The sequence below is a fragment of the Rhinopithecus roxellana genome, chromosome 19 (assembly GCF_007565055.1).
Source record: "Rhinopithecus roxellana isolate Shanxi Qingling chromosome 19, ASM756505v1, whole genome shotgun sequence".
Taxonomy (NCBI): Eukaryota; Metazoa; Chordata; class Mammalia; order Primates; family Cercopithecidae; genus Rhinopithecus; species Rhinopithecus roxellana.
In genome coordinates, this window is record NC_044567.1 from 46,185,351 (window position 1) to 46,201,304 (window position 15,954).

Consider the following 15,954-nt stretch of genomic DNA (forward strand, 5'->3'; position numbering starts at 1 on the left):
TGTAAAAGTGCTTATCAATCACTGCCAACATCAAATTCCTGGTTTACTGTAATAATGTAAGATGTAACCACTGGAGGAAACTGGCTGAAGGACAGCTTGCCATGCCAACCCTCTTAGCAGCATCTCTGCAACCTCCTGAGGAGCTATAGTTACACAAACACACACACACACACACACACACATATATTTTTTTGAGACGAAGTCTCGCTCTGCTGCCCAGGCTGGAGTGCAGTGGCACGATCTCAGCTCACTGCAATTTCCACCACCTGGGTTCAAGCAATTCTCCTGTCTCAGCCTCCTGAGTAGCTGGGATTATAGGTGCTTTCCACCACATCCAGCTAATTTTTGTAATTTTTTTTCTAAAGTAGAGACGGGGATTTCACCAGTTTGGTCAGGCTGATCTCGAACTCCTGACCTCAGGTCATCCACCCACCTCGGCCTCCCCAAGTGCTGGGATTACAGACATGAGCCACTGCGCCCAGCCTGTATCTACTATATAGTCAGTACATAATAAACATTTGCTGAATGAATAAATCCCCATGACAGTGAAATTGATTTATATTAAGTGATAATTTACTACCATTTGCATCGAAAAATTATATATATATATATATTTGTATGTGCATACACTCTCTCCAGATGAATATGTAAAACCTGATCATACTGGCTGCTCTGGCAGAAAATCTCAGTGGCTAAAGAGACTTTTCAACAAACCTTTTGTACCTCTTGAATTGTGAACCACGTGGATGTTTTACCTATTCAGAATACAATTCAAATTAGAAAAAATTCTGTGTTAGCCTCTTCCCCGGAATCAATGTCAACTTTACCGATCTAGTTTCCAGAAATCAGGTTATTTCCCTTTCTGAAAAACCACTATTGCACCTTTCACACTCTACACCCTTGTCCTTGCAGTGATCCTTCAACCTTCCAGGGCCTTCTTCACCTACAAGAAATTCCTCTTGAACTCAGAGGAGGAAAAAAAAGCTCTAAGACATTTTAGGAATAGGAAAATTTTAATATCACAATTATCACTGGATTACTGTTATTTTTCTTAGGTTTGATAATGGTATCATGATTATGCAGAAAAACGTCCTTAATCTTAGAAGATAATTTATGTTAAAGAATTTGGGATGGAAAGGGCCACGATGTCTACAACTTACTTTCACATGGTCCCATGAAAACAGAACTGTGTAGAAAGACAGATGTATAGATTAGACAGATACATGGTATAACAGAGATACGTCTACATGTAGACATGCAGTTTATAGGGATAAAAGTTAACATGACTAAATGTTAACTGGCTAATCTAGGCAAAGGTTATCTATTGTACTGTTCTCACTTTTCTGCTTGAAATTTTTCAAAACAACAAGTTGAGGGGTAACTTTTTAAAATCCTAATGAAGTTTCCAAAAATTAGCTCAAATGCCACCTCCTCAAAGGGCTTTTTAAGATAAACATTGGGAGAAATGACTCCCTCTTCTGCATTGCGAAGGCACTTTACTTATGTTCATGATTCAACTGACTGAGTAAAAAAAATCATGGGGCCCCTAGTTCAAGCCCACACATCTTGGTACCCTCTTACAGATACACCTCTCGGTTCATCCTCACACGTCCATCCCAGCAAGGCCTAGAACAGGATTACTGCTTAAAGAAAACAGATACTGGGATGGCTGGGTGCAGTGGCTCACACCTGTAATCCCAGCACTTTGGGAGGCGGAGGCAGGTGGATCATGAGCTCAGGAGTTCAAGACCAGTCTGATCAACATGGTGAAACCTCATCTCCACTAAAAATACAAAAATTAGCTGGGCGGTGGCGGGCGCCTGTAATCCCAGCTACTTAGAAGGCTGAAGCAGAGAATTGCTTGAACCCAGGAGGCGGAGGTTGCAGTGAGCCGAGATCGCGTGAGCCGAGACTCTAGCCTGGGCGCCAGAGCAAGAGTCTATCTCAAAAAAAGAAAAAAGATTAACACACTGGGTGGGGAATGGCCACACCTCAAGAGTGAGCAGGAAGGCCTGGGGTGAGCTTATCAAACTCCTGCCAGGCAGTTGTGGGGGGAACCGTCATGAGGACCAGCCCCAAAACAGCTCATTCCCAACATACCCACTACGGACGTCCTTTTATCTTGGAGTAAGGTCCAAATTTCCCAGAATTTAATGACTGAACTGCTCCACACCTTTTCCTAATTTTCTAAACTTCCATAGGCTGAGCAATCACTCAGCCTGCCCTTTCAGACCAAGGGGCCGTATGTGTTTGAGCACGCACACATGTGGGCACATGTGTGTTGACACAGGTCCACTCACTAGGAGACTTACTCCTATACATTCTCCACACGTTTCCCACCCCGAATACAAACACGAAAGCAGGGCTGTCTCTGTAACTCCTCATGCTCAACCCTACACACAATTCTGCACGCTTAGCATCCAGCCAGAAACCTACAATTCTGACACCATTGTGCTGAGTGACGGGACAGTCCATTACCCCCGTTTGTCAATGGTTCCTCTCTGGATCGTCCACAAGAGGACAGCTATGGAGACATCTGGGGAATACTATGGATACCCTGAAAAGCCCAGCAGATATCTGAGCTTCTGGCTGGGGACCCAGGTGTGGCAAAAGGCAGAAGCAGCAGTCGCTATCTAAGGACATAACTTTATTGGAAACAAAGAGTGGGGTGCAGAAGATGGCTAGGAGTCAGGCTCTGTGGGAGGCGGTGGCTTCTCATCATCAGGGGGACAATCGATGAAGTCGGCCAGCATGGCAGCTGTGTCATCCTGCTCCTTTTAGGAACAAAGATACAAGATTCAGAATAGTCATACACACATACACAGAAAAATGCTTCAGGATGGGCAAACGTCTAAGATAAGCGGCTGCCACCCACTCTCCCGGCAGCCCCACCTTCTCACCCAAGGAGCCTTCCCTGCCTGGCCCTCTCACCTTTTCCTGGAGAGCTTCAGCCTCCTCTGTCTCTGTCTCCATCTCTTCTTCTGCAGGTGTCTCTGGTGGGGGCTGTACCCTGTCACCCCCATCCTCAGTTCCCTCTTCCAGCAGGGTTGGGGGAGCAGAGGGCTCTTCTTCAACAAGCTCCTGGGGAGGGGGGCCTGCCAAGGGGCTCCCCTCTTCCCTCTCCACCTCTCCCTGGGAGGGGAGCACTTCAGGGGCCAGGGTGGGAGCTGTGTCAGCCCCATGCTCCTCCTCTGCCCCTGGCTCCTCCACTTCCAACAGCAGCCCAGGTTCTGGTTCTGGCTCAGGCTGCACCTTTGGGGGAGACTCAGGGGGAGGCAGAGCTGGAGGCAGGGTTGGGGGTGGAGGTCCACCTTCTTCTACCTCCCCTCCGGCTGTGCCAAACTCCAGCTCTTCCACCTCTTCCAGTTCTTCTTCCTCCTCCTCATCCTCCTCCTCTTCTTCTTCCTCTAACTCACCTTCTTCTTCCTCAAATTCTTCTTCAAACTCTTCTTCCTCCTCTTCTTCCTCTTCAAAATATTCCTCTTCATCCTCTTCCTCTTCCTCAAAGTCTTCTTCCTCTTCCTCTTCTTCCTCTTCTTCTTCTTCCTCTTCTTCCTCTTCCTCCTCCTCTTCATCACTGCTGTTGATATTAATAACCGTCAAATCCTCTTCCAGGGCTGGGGGTCCTCCCCCACCAGGAGTCCCTTCAGGGACCAACTGGGGTGGAGGGAGCGTCACAGGACCAGGAACAGGCGGGGGCGGAGGTGGGGGTGGTGGGAGAGGCCCTGGGGCTGCAGGAAGTTCTTCAGGCTCCTCCTTGGCTGGCACAGGAGGGGAGGCTGTCGGTGGCCCAGTGGGGGCTATAGGGGGTGGTGTGGCACCTGAGGGTGGTGGGGGTGGCAGGGGGGGAAGCCCCTCGGGCACAATCACCACGCTGTCATCAGAGTCACTTTCCAAGGAGATCTCCACATCAGATGCCTCCTCCTTATCATAGTGGACAAAGGCTGGTCTGGGCACTCTCCCCCCAAAAGTTTCATCTGGGGGTATAGCAGGTGGGGGAGTCCCACTAGGGGCAAGGATCGGGTCCTCATTTGAGCCTGCCCGGTGGTTCTCGGGACCAGGAAGAAGCCGGGGAGGGACAGACACTAGGCCTGAGACAGAAAGGCCTAGGTGGTTGGCTGTGGTGGGAGGTCCAGGGCGTGCCGAGGGCACAGGGCCTGCTGAAGGCATGGGTCCTGCTGAGGGCATGGACCCTGCTGAGGGCATGGGGCCCACTGAGGGCATGGGGCCCGGAGGATGGAAGGGTGGGGCCCTGAAGGGCGATGGGGCCTCAGGAGGGGGAACTGGAGCAGGTGTGGGGCAGGTGGGGCCCATGGGCTGCAGGGGAGGAACCCGGGGGTGGGTCAGAGCAGCACAGGTCACCAGTGCTTCTGAGCAGAAAGAAGAGACCTGAGGAAAGAAGAAAGAGCAAGTGTGAGCACCAGGAAACAAGAGACTCCAGGAACCAAAGAGGGGTTTGGCCCGTCACAGTTACCTCAAGGCTATCTTCTCGCTGGCCGAGGGAGAAGGCTTGCAGGGCACAGGCAAGAGGAGGTGGGCAGCGAGGAGAAGGGGCCAGCAGCAGTGCCAGGAGCAGGCAGTAGAGTTCGCGACGGCAGCGGGAGCTCGTGTACGGGGAGCTGCCTAGGACCTCACCCTGCTGGACACCCATGACCAGGGGGAGGACCAGATCATGCAGTCTCTGAAAAGGACAGAGCACACCTGGAAACATCCCCAAGACCACCCAACCCTTCTCCAGAGCCTACTCCCAGGTCTGAATGGACCCACCTCTGGGCCACACCCCACAATGTGTACAGAGCAGGGGCCCCTTCCCCCATCGCCTCGTTAGTGGACGAGGCTCCACTAACCCTGTGAGTCTCCTCCTTGATGAGAGGTCCACACATGAGGATGGTCCGGCTGAGGCCTGGGGAAGAAGAATGGTGTGTAAAGAGTAGGCTCCCAATAGGACTGACAGCAAGGGCTTCTGCAGCACATAGCCCAAAGTGGGCATCAACTCTGTCACTGCCTATCTTGGCCAAGTCATTCAACTTCTCAACTAGAAAATGGGGATCATAAAAGCACCTCTACAGTACAGGGCCACTGACAGTATTTAATTGAGACAATGTAAGTAAAAAATTACAAATTTTATAATTTTGCATTTATATATTTGGGGACAATCAGTTCTCCCCTTCCCATGGGATGGGGTGGCAGGCAGTGAAATATATGGACTCAGAGGAAAGTCATCCATTAACTGCACAGTATCCAACTAGTAACTCTGTAGACAGGTCAGTGGTTATGGTGAGAGCAGGGAGCTCCTCCAGGCAGCCTACCCTAGGGAGAATGTCGACTTCACAGGGAGGAGGCTTCCCCACATGCTAGAACTCTGCCTGATAGAAAGTGGATACACCAAGGATGTGCTGAACGCAGGAGGAAGCAGAGGCCTTGGAGGGGCAGTGTCAGCTACCAGAGTCCCCGGTCTAACTGCAGGACCTGAGGCCGCCTGCAGCCCTGGCAACAGGGCGGCTGCTCGGGCGCCTCCTCCTGGCCTCTCTGCCGGGCTCTGTATTTTACAGGCACCTTCCCCTTCACCCGCTGTTTGGGCGATCACTTATCACAGTGGACAAAGGCTGGTCTGGGCACTCTCCCCCAGAAAGTTTCATCTAGGGGTATAGTAGGTGGGGGAGTCCCACTAGGGGCAAGGATGGTGTCCCATTTGAGCCCCAGTGGTCCAGGGCACAGACCTCACCCACCTCTGAGTGCAGCCGCACACACATCGCTGTTGGCATTGCTATCCCCCTTCCGGTGACTTGGCGGTGCCATAGCTTCCCCCACATCCAGCTTTAGCTTCTTGGGGGCGCTGGGCTTTCCAGTCTGCAAACTCCCATCAGGGCTCCCCCGCGGGCTACGCAGCTGGTGGCAGAGGAAACATCAATCACATCCACAGGCAAATAAGAAGGCAGGACAGCCACAGTGGACAGTGTTTGCTGAGCAGGCACATTTGGTCAAAGGGCACAGGATGAGTCCTGAGATGGAGCCGAGGCCTCCTCACCTTAAGGGCGTCAGCTGGCGGTGAGATGTCACTGAGCAGGTGGGTGAGCAGGGCCTCTCCAGAGGCTCCTCCCTGAAGCACTCCCGCCGAGGCCCCACACACCTGCACCCACAGCTCTAACAGCGCATACACCTTGGTCCGAACCGTGCTGTGCCGTGAGCAAAGAGGACAGATATGAACGGAGTGTCCACATGCCAGAAGCCCCAGCCCACCTGCACCCCTCATCCCCCTCTCGTCTTTATTCCCTTCCTGGATGGTCACCTGTAAGGCCTCTCCTGGCCGGGAGAGAGGGAATCTCTACCGATGCTCCAGGAATTGAGGACCTGGGGAAGTAGGCGGCTGATCAGGATCCCAAAGCGCAAGAGCCGGCTTCCACACCTGGGGCAGAGAAGGAAGAGTGACCCTTCGTTTCTGGCACGCCCCATCCCTTCACCACAGCCAGCCCAATCCCACTCACGCGAGGATGAGTGCAGAGAGCAGGTCCAAGGCCTCAAGGTGGATAGAGGGCAGCAGCAGCAGCCGCAGGGGACCATCTCCATGCAAGCTCTGGAGAAAAAAATGGCAAAGACAGAGTAGGGGAAGAAAGTGAGAGCCAGAGAGAGACAGAAACAGGGACAGACTATTTACACATGTACACATAGGTAAGAAACCTACCCCCGATCTCAACTCTCCCAACAAAATCAAACCGCTATCCTCTAAAATAGACCCTGGATGGAAGGTAAGAAGGATGGCTGGGCCTCTCAGCAATGACTCAGCTGATCCCCAAATTCACCCTCCCCCAAGGAAGCATTTGCTACACTCTGACAGTGTGCACCTGTGTCGGGACACACAGAGTAACAGTATTTGGACAAAAGTAGGAAGCTGTCTGGGACGATCCAGGATGACACTGTTTGGGGAGACTCAGGTCCCCAGTACTTTCCTGGTTGCCTGGTGTCCTGAGCAAGGGCTGTGAAGAGACGACAAATCCCACTTACAATATTCTTGCTACTGACACTGAGGGTCCGGCAGATGAAATCCAGGATCTCCTGCACAGGGACGGACACGGGAGCTCCAAACTCAGAGCTAAAGAGAATCAGAGCGGGGAGACCCTCAGAGCAGGCTCCCTGGTATAACTCCCACACCCACCTTCATCTCCTTTCTCATGATGAGGGCGACACTCCCTCATCAACCCCTCCTGCTCCATGCCTCCGCTCCCTCCAACACCCCCACACACCTGAGCATGAGCCCTAGGCAGCGGGCCAGTCCCGAAAACCTCTGCCGAAGCCGGAGAAGGACATGGGCATCGCCATCTTCTGAGGACAGCAGCATCTCCACCCCAGGGCCTTCATTCTGCACAGGAGCTGGGCAGAAGCACAACTACCCTGTACACTGTCTTTTTTCCATCCCCTCCTCCGTCATTTCTGGTGGACGACCTGCCCGTATTCTAACCCATTTTCCCCAAACACCAACTGCCCCGTGTCTCTGGGCCCCCTCCCGTTCCTTCCTGCCACACTTCCTCAGCATTGTTCCACTAACTAGCAGCCCTGGTCCCTACCGGTCTCTGCTCCCTCATACAGGGCCCCCAGCAGGGTGTGCAGTGAGGCCAGCAGACTGTGTAGCTCCTGCTCCCAGCTCTCAGTGTGCTTCAGGCCTTGGGAAAAGCCAGCCCCTAATGAGGGCAGCCGGGAATAACACTCGCAGGCCAACTGCGGGACAAAGGACAGAAACCTGGTCAAACGGGGATCCAGCCCAGCCACAGAACCCCCAGCCCCACTAACGCCCAAAAGAGATGGAGATCAGAGAGCTCTGAGGGAAACCTGAGATGGGACAATGAAGCCAAAGGACCCAGATGGGCACATGAAGGCAGGACAGAAAAGCTGAGGAGGAGCAGCAAGAGATACTCCAGACTCAGATCCCCGGGCTCTCCCTCTCCCTCCCTGCCCTTTACCTGTTGGAGCTGAGGGCTCAAGGCATCCACCCTAGACAGAAAAAATGAGGCCAGCTTGCCCTGGATGTGGAGGGAAAAAGGAAGAGGCCGGTGAGCCAGCTCTGAGAGCCAGAGATGTACACCCCATCTGTTCCCAGCAGCAGACTCTAAGCCCAGGTCTTTTTTTTCCTGTAGACACAAGAAGCAAAGCCTTCTTTGGGGCATCAACACCGGGCACGGACATGCTTTCATGGTAGAAAGACTCCTCAACACCAGCTCTGCTCCATGGCTTCCTGCCTGGGGGGAAAGGGGTCTGGCCCTGTCCCACAGACAGCTGGGCTTCCTCCTTGACAGTTTTTGCAAAATTGTTCCCTCAAGTCAAAAGGACCTAGTACTAAAAAACAATCTCCACATTCCAACTCTCCACCAGCTCACACACAAAAATGAGGGTCCAAGCTGGAAGTTAAGACACTAACCAGAGGTATGAGGGCAGGACAAGGTCAAAAAAGAAGGCTGGCTGCTAGAGCAGAAGTAAGGCAGCAAGTCTCGGGGTAGCAATCTGTCATTCAGCACTTTCTCTGCGTGCTGTGTGAAGGTGCTAGGGCAGGAATGTTTAACCTGAGAACCACAATTTAGTTGGGTATACAATCAAAGGGGCCTGTGAACATGGATGGGGAAAAAAATTACTCCCACTAAATTGTAAAATGTAGTGTTTTCTTTACTTATAAATGCAGACAAATAGCCACAGTAGTATCAGCGATACCTGTGACTGTCACTAATAGAATCATTTTCATGTCACATTGTAATTGTAACACATCCTGAAATATCATTCACATGAATCACTAATTTGCAGTTACAGTCGATGTAAGACCTGCTTCTAGATCTTATTACTTAGCATGTCAATAAAAAAGCACAGGCTGGGTGCAGTAGCTCACACCTGCAATCCAGGCACTTTGGGAGACCAAGGCAGGCAGATCACTGGAGCCAAGGAGTTTGAGACCAGTCTGGGCAACATGGAGAAACCCTATCTCTACTAAAAATACAAAAACTTAGCTGGGTGTGGTGGCATATGCCTGTAGTCCCAGTTACTCGGGAGGCTGAGGTGGGAGGAGCGCCCAAGCCCAGAACCGAGATCACGCCAGTCAGTACTCCAGCCTGGGTGACGAGAGTGAGACCCTGTCTCAAAAAGAAAAAAAAAAGGATGGGCGTGGTGGCTCATACCTGTAATCCTGGCACTTTGGGAGGCTGAGGTGGGCAGATCACGAGGTCAGGAGTTCAAGACCAGCCTGGCCAACATGGTGAAACCCCGTCTCTACTAAAAATACAAAAATTAGTTGGGCACGGTGGCAGGCACCTGTAATCCCAGCTACTCGGGAGGCAGGAGAATTGCTTGAACCCAGGAGGCAGAAGGGGCAGTGAGCCGAGATCACGCCACTGCACTCCGGCCTGGGTGACAGAGCAAGACTCCTTCTCGGGGGGAAAAAAAAAAAAAGAATTAGTAAGGACAACAAGACAAGCATACGGAAAAACAAGAATCTGGAGCCAACACTGGCAACATAGAGAGAAGGGGAAAGAGCAGGCTCACGCTTTCCCCTGTAGTCCTAGCTACTTGGGAGACTGACGCGGGAGGATCACTTGAGCCCAGGAGTTCAAGGTTACAGTGAGCTACAATCTTAACACTGCACTCCTGGGTCACAGAGCAAGACCCTATCTCCAGAAAAGGCTCAAAAAGCTGGGCTGAGGCCAACAGAAGTCTGCTTACGTGACTGCAATAAAGCAGTGTACGGTGAAGTGACATGACTCTAACCACAGGTCTACCCTGGCTGGCCCACAAAGCAAACCACAGTGATGGCTCCCTCGGAACAGTTCACCCAAAATGCACACACACAGAGCACGTCCTGGGACTCTCTCAAGAGTGGCTTAGTCTCTTCCCACCCATTCCGAGGAACTGCTCATCAATGTGGAAAGGCGAAGGAAGTGAGTTTAAGTCTCTGCAGGAATTGACCTCATGGACTCAGAATGCTTGATTCCCATTACTTGGGAGGAGTAACCCTGAGCTTGGAGTCTGCAATTACCCGGAGAATATCTGGGGAATGTAACAGAAAACACACAGACACTTCAAAACAGCAATTACCAGTTTTCCTAAGTACTAGTCTGCTAGATTTTCCAAGTGCAAATGGCCCCTGCAGCCTCTGCATAACAGATTCTTATCTGAAGTGCTGGCAACCGACAAAGCCAAAATCCTCCACACCCTCAACAGAGGGAAGTTCTCCAGATGATCTTTTTTTCTTTTTTTTTTTTGAGACAGGGTCTCACTCTGTTACCCAGGCTAGGGTGCAGTGCCATGATCTCGGCTCACTGCAACCTCCGCCTCCCAGCTTCAGGGGATCTCCTGCCTCAAAATTCTGAGTAGCTGGAACCACAGGCGCGCACCACCAAACCCAGCTAATTGTTTTGTATTTTTGGTAGAGGTAGGGTTTCACCATGTAGGCCAGGCTGGTCTCAAACTCCTGGCAGATGACACTTGATTCTTAGGGAAATAAAGGTAGACACTCCCTGCAAGGACACAGGAACATTTGTTTGTTTGGAAAGGGTACTCAAAACGCAGGCCTTAAGTTCGATGGTCTGACGCAAGGTTGTGAATTATAGATAAATTCTCCTGACTACTCACACTGAAAATAAAAAAACAACAGCAGAAGAACACTTAGCATTCTAGTCTCCTTAACGCTTACTATTCACACTTATGCCCTGTAAGCAACATTCAATTTCCCCTCCCCTTTCCTGGGGGGATGCAGGTAGATAAAGACAATACCGAACAAAGCTGAATCAAAATAGACTTTTGCAGTAAAACCAAACCTTTGTTCAGGGACTAACTGTGGGCCTGTGTCATTTGAGAGGTTAACCTACAGAACATTTGACAAGATAACCAATTTTTACTAAACCTAGTAAAACCTCAGTAAATAACCTCTGCTAAACTTTATCAAAATCGATAAGTCACTCCAAATACCTTCTTGACAAAAAGTCCCGCCCTGCCTACCCAAAGATTCTATCAGCTGTGATTAGTGGCACTCGCATGAAAACAAGAAACCAGCAAGGACACAACCCCATGCTCACTCAGAACTCGCATCTGCTCAGACACTTTTCAGATACTGCGAGTAACCAGTTACTAAAGCCACTGCAGGTACCGCTCCCTGATCACAGCGCTCAGGCCGGTGGAACTCTGACTCACAGTCCTTCCCAGGCCAGCAAGCTACACAGCCAGTAACAATTGATTAGAGCTGCTATCTGCCCCGGTTTTACAATTAACCAGATAATATAACCTTTGCTCACGTCACTTAAGTCCCTCTCAGCTGGTTTTCTCCTCTGTAAAATGCAACGACACCAATTCCACAGAATAATTACAATGATGAAATGAGACAACACATCTTAGACACTCAGGAGAGTGAATGGCAGTGGGCACCCACTAGACCAGTTCCCTTTCCCTCCAAGAGCTTACGTTCTTGCTTTGGTCACAGAACCACATTAACCCCACTTTCTTTTTTTTTTTTTTTAGGAGACAGAGTCTCGCTCTGTCACCTAGGCTGGAGTACATTGGCACCATTTCAGCTCACTGCAACCTCCGCCTCCTGGGTCCAAGCAATTCTCCTGCCTCAGCCTCCCGAGTAGCTGGGACTACAGGCACCCACCGCCACGCCCAGCTAATTTTTTGTATTTTAGTAGAGGCGAGGTTTCACTGTGTTGCCCAGGCTGGTCTCGAACTCCTGAGCTCATGCAATCCACCTGCCTCGGCCTCCCAAAGCACTGGGATTACAGGCGTGAGCCACCACGCCCGGCCTCATAATCTGACTTTCAAGACAACCTGAATAGCAAACTCCCCCTTGACTAACAACACTAAAGGCCAATACAGTTAACTCCACCAGTTAAACAAAAAAATTACTAATTTGCCACAAATTCCAGCTCTCTAGAGATTTGTGCTTCCATCTTAGTAAGCAGGTGTCCAATCGTTTATCAAACCAATGGTGAATATAACTGTTTGGACGAACAGAGGTAAGATGGTGCACTTCCAGGTTCTTCATCACCAACTTTTCCCGCGCCCGCGAAAACGCAGCCGGCGCCCGGGAAGGTGCAGACCAACCGGGCATGCGCCAGGTGACATCAATCTGAAGAGACTAAGATTTACCTGGTCGCACCTGCGGAACGCCCCCCGACATGCCCGTGCCCCGCCTATTGCCCTCCCACTCCTAGAAAAGCCGCTCCGGACGGACACCACGCGCGGACTTCCCAGCCCCACTCCTGTGGGGATGTCGGGACTGTATCAGGAACCCCGCCCGAGAGCCCCGCCGGAGGACTCTGTTGGCCTCCTTTGCCAGAGGCCGATAGACCTCTCCCTACCCACCTTCTTCCCCTGAAGCTAGGTGATCAAAAATAAATTTGCAGTTTTGCTCCTACCCTTGCCTACTCACTGGTTCTTTTGTGCCCGCTCTGGTGGTCTTAGAAAAAACAAATCAGTTGGTGCCGAAACCCAGGAGGAGACCCCTCCTCAGGCCTCTAAGGGTTGAGGAACCTCCTCCTGCTCCCACGCCGCAGACAGACCAGGACCTGAGACCCGCTTCCCTCACTCTCACGGCCTCTCTGGGGTAAGTGCCCTCGTCTCCTCTTTACCTCCCTCGGCCAAAAATCCTGCGCAGGTCCGAGGCCCACTTTTGAGCCACCAAGTGGCTCGGGAGACCCGTTCAGGACGGAGACATCCGCCTGAAGGTAATCTCCACCTTGGCTCCAAGAGCCTCCAGTCTGTCTCTGCTGGTTCCAAAGGACGCTTTGAAGCCAGGCAGAGATCCACTTCCATTTCCATTGTGTCCATTGTGTAAGTAAAGAGGAAACAAATGGGAAACCCCCAGTCCAAATTTCCAAAGAGCACCCCCTTAGGGTGCCTCCTAGCCAATTTAAAAACCTTACAGCTCGAACAAGACCTTAGGAGGAAGCGGTTAATTTTCCTTTCCACTGTGGCATGATCGACCTCAGCAATTTCTGCCAGCGGCTAGGCAAGTGGTCTGAAATTAATTACATACAAGGCTTTTGGGCCTTATGCTCTCGTCCCGACCTGCCCTATACTCCTCCTTCTCTCCCCGCTCTCTCCACCCCCTCCCTTCCTGCCCAAACTCCTCCTCCTTGCTCCTCATCGACTGGTAGCCCGCTCCTAGCAGCGGTTTTACAGCCCAGTCGTAACTCCAGGCCAGAGAGCACACACCCCGCAGACTCCAAGGCTACAAAAGGAGCCTGCTATAAGTGCGGCAAGGCAGGACACTATGCCAACAGGTGTCCGCAAGGTCCCCGAGCCCCAACGCAGCCTTGCTATAAGGGCCAGTGAATGTCCTAACCCTCATCCACCAGCAACCCCCTGCCCTGCTTGCCAGCAGGGAGGGCACTGGAAGTCTGATTGCCCCACCCTGAGAACAGGTGCTGCGTCTCCACGTGACCCCCTTTCCCATTCCAGCTCCTACATCTGGACGACGACAACTGAAGGTGCCGAGACTCGGGGACCCCCATCACCCTCGCCGAGCCGTGGGTAACTCTCCTGGTAACGGGTAAGACAATTAATTTTTTAATCAACAGCGAAGCTACCTATTCTGTTTTGCCGTCCTTCTCTGGACCTAGCCTTCCATCCAATATCTCTGTAGTAGGAGTAGACGGAAAGCCATCCACTCCACAAAAAACTCCACTCTTTAATTGCTGCCTGGCCAACAACTACTTTGCGCACTCGTTCCTCATTCCCAGCTAAAAGGGCCCCTACTGAAAGCAATCAGTGGAAATCAGTTTGGCTTTCCCCCACTCGCCTCAAACTTACTAAATTTTCTTAACTATCTCATACTCCCCAACCTTGCCAGGACCATCCTTCTGGGTTTTGCCCATATTCCAACAAATGCTTCCATCCCTCATTCCTATACTAACACTGTGCCTTATTTTATTCTTCATCCGTACGTCCAAATACCAACCATAGGCCCTGACCTTAACAACGCCCCTTAACAGCAGGAAGTAGCCAGACAGACCAGGGCACCCTTATCACTATTACCAATAAAAGGTTGGACTGTTTGGACGAACGGAGGTAAGATGGCGCACTTCCGGGTTCTTCATCACCAACTTTTCCCACGCGCGCGAAAATGCAGCCGGCGCCCAGGAAGGTGCAGACCAACCGGGCATGTGCCAGGTGACGTCAATCCGAACAGACTAAGATTTACCTGGTCGCACCTGCGGAACACCCCCCGACATGCCCATGCCCCGCCTATTGCCCTCCCACTCCTAGAAAAGCCACTCCGGATGGACGCCACACGCGGACTTCCCAGCCCCACTCCTGTCGGGATGTTGGGACTGTATCAGGAACCCCGCCCGAGAGCCCCACTGGGCCCCACTCTCCGGCAAAGGAGGCCGACAGACCTCTCCCTACCCACCTTCTTCCCCTGAAGCTAAGTGACCAAAAATAAAATTTGCAGTTTTGCTCCTACCCTTGCCTACTCGCTGGTTCTTTTGTGCCCGCTCTGGTGGTCTTAGAAAAAACAAATCAATAACAAAATAAGAGAGAACATTTAATCTACAGGGAACACCTACTTGTTCTTAGGTATAGCTGGCATCCAATTATACTGCAAACAACAAATGTGCCAATTACAAATGGCCCTTTAACTGTGACTGCTTCGGTAGAATCCGTAATCCATTCATGTATGTTATTGCATCTCCTTAAAAACAAAACTGTAATTCCTCTCCTGACCTCCTCCATCATCTGACCCACAGACCCTGTTTGTACAGTTACCTTGTACACATCATGACAACTGGCAGGAAGGGGTCAGGAAGTGACAGAGGGAGTTTAAACAGGAATATATGCAGAAAGAAGTGTTGGGGCAATTGTCCTAGGGAAGTGATGGGTCAGGAAGCATTCCCAGAGAAAATTACAGGACCTTCAAAAATAAAGTAAAGGCTGGGTTCGCAGGTGGTTCGTGCCTATAATCCCAACACTCTGGGAGGCTGAGGCAGGAAGATCACATGGGGCCAGGAGTTCAAGACCAGCCTGGTCAACATAGTGATACCTTGTCTCTACTAAAAACACAAAAATTAGCTGGGCGTGGTGGCATACGTCGGTAATCCCAGCTACTCAGAGGCTAAGGCACAAGAATCACTTGGAACCCGGGAGGTGGAACTTGCAGTGAGCCGAGATCACGCCACTGCACTCCAGTCTGGGCGACAAGAGACTCTCTCTCAAAATAAAAAAAAAACAAAATGGCTGGGCGCAGTAGCTAATGCCTGTAATCCCAGCACTTTGGGAAGCCAAGGCAGGCAGATCACGAGGTCAAGAGATCGAGACCATCCTGGCCAACATGGTGAAACCCCGTCTCTACTAAAAATACAAAAATTAGCTGGGCGTGGTGGTACGCACCTGTAGTCCCAGCTACTCGAGAGGCCGAGGCAGGAGAATCGCTTGAATCCAGAAGGTGGAGGTTGCAGTGAGCCAAAATCACGCCACTGCACTCCAGCCTGGCGACAGAGTGAGACTCCGTCTCAAAAAAAAAAATAATACGGCCGGGTGCGGTGGCTTAAGCCTGTAATCCCAGCACTTTGGGAGGCCGAGATGGGCGGATCACGAGGTTAGGAGATCGAGACCATCCTGGCTAACACGGTGAAACCCCGTCTCTACTAAAAAATACAAAAAACTAGCCAGGCGAGGTAGCAGGCGCCTGTAGTCCCAGCTACTTGGGAGCTGAGGCAGGAGAATGGCAGGAACCCGGGAGGCGGAGCTTGCAGTGAGCTGACATCCAGCCACTGCACTCCAGCCTGGGCAACAGAGCGAGACTCTGTCTCAAAAAAATAATAATAATAATAATAATAATATTAATAATAAAATAAGATATGATGTGAAGGTTAAAAACTAAAAAAAAAATTTAAAAAAGGAATAAAGTAAGATAGAAAGGGGGCCAGGCACACTGGCTCACACCTGTAATCCCAGCACTTTGGGAAGCTGAGGGAGGAGGATCAC

General features: G+C 51.3%; 1 protein-coding gene across 1 annotated transcript in view; it reads right to left on the reverse strand.

The window, feature by feature from the left end:
• Positions 1-2,626: 2,626 nt before the first annotated feature.
• The window catches only part of PELP1 (proline, glutamate and leucine rich protein 1), a 34,174-nt gene continuing 20,846 nt past the window's right edge, over positions 2,627-15,954 (reverse strand). The window contains exons 6-17 of the mRNA XM_030923619.1: positions 7,956-8,015; positions 7,563-7,713; positions 7,242-7,368; positions 7,003-7,090; positions 6,486-6,574; positions 6,290-6,406; positions 6,029-6,176; positions 5,730-5,889; positions 4,848-4,903; positions 4,475-4,681; positions 2,932-4,389; positions 2,627-2,774 (exon numbers count right to left, since the gene is read on the reverse strand). Coding sequence (XP_030779479.1) covers positions 2,682-2,774; positions 2,932-4,389; positions 4,475-4,681; positions 4,848-4,903; positions 5,730-5,889; positions 6,029-6,176; positions 6,290-6,406; positions 6,486-6,574; positions 7,003-7,090; positions 7,242-7,368; positions 7,563-7,713; positions 7,956-8,015 — 2,754 coding nt within the window. The 3' untranslated portion in view covers positions 2,627-2,681. The remainder of the gene's footprint in view (positions 2,775-2,931; positions 4,390-4,474; positions 4,682-4,847; positions 4,904-5,729; positions 5,890-6,028; positions 6,177-6,289; positions 6,407-6,485; positions 6,575-7,002; positions 7,091-7,241; positions 7,369-7,562; positions 7,714-7,955; positions 8,016-15,954) is intronic.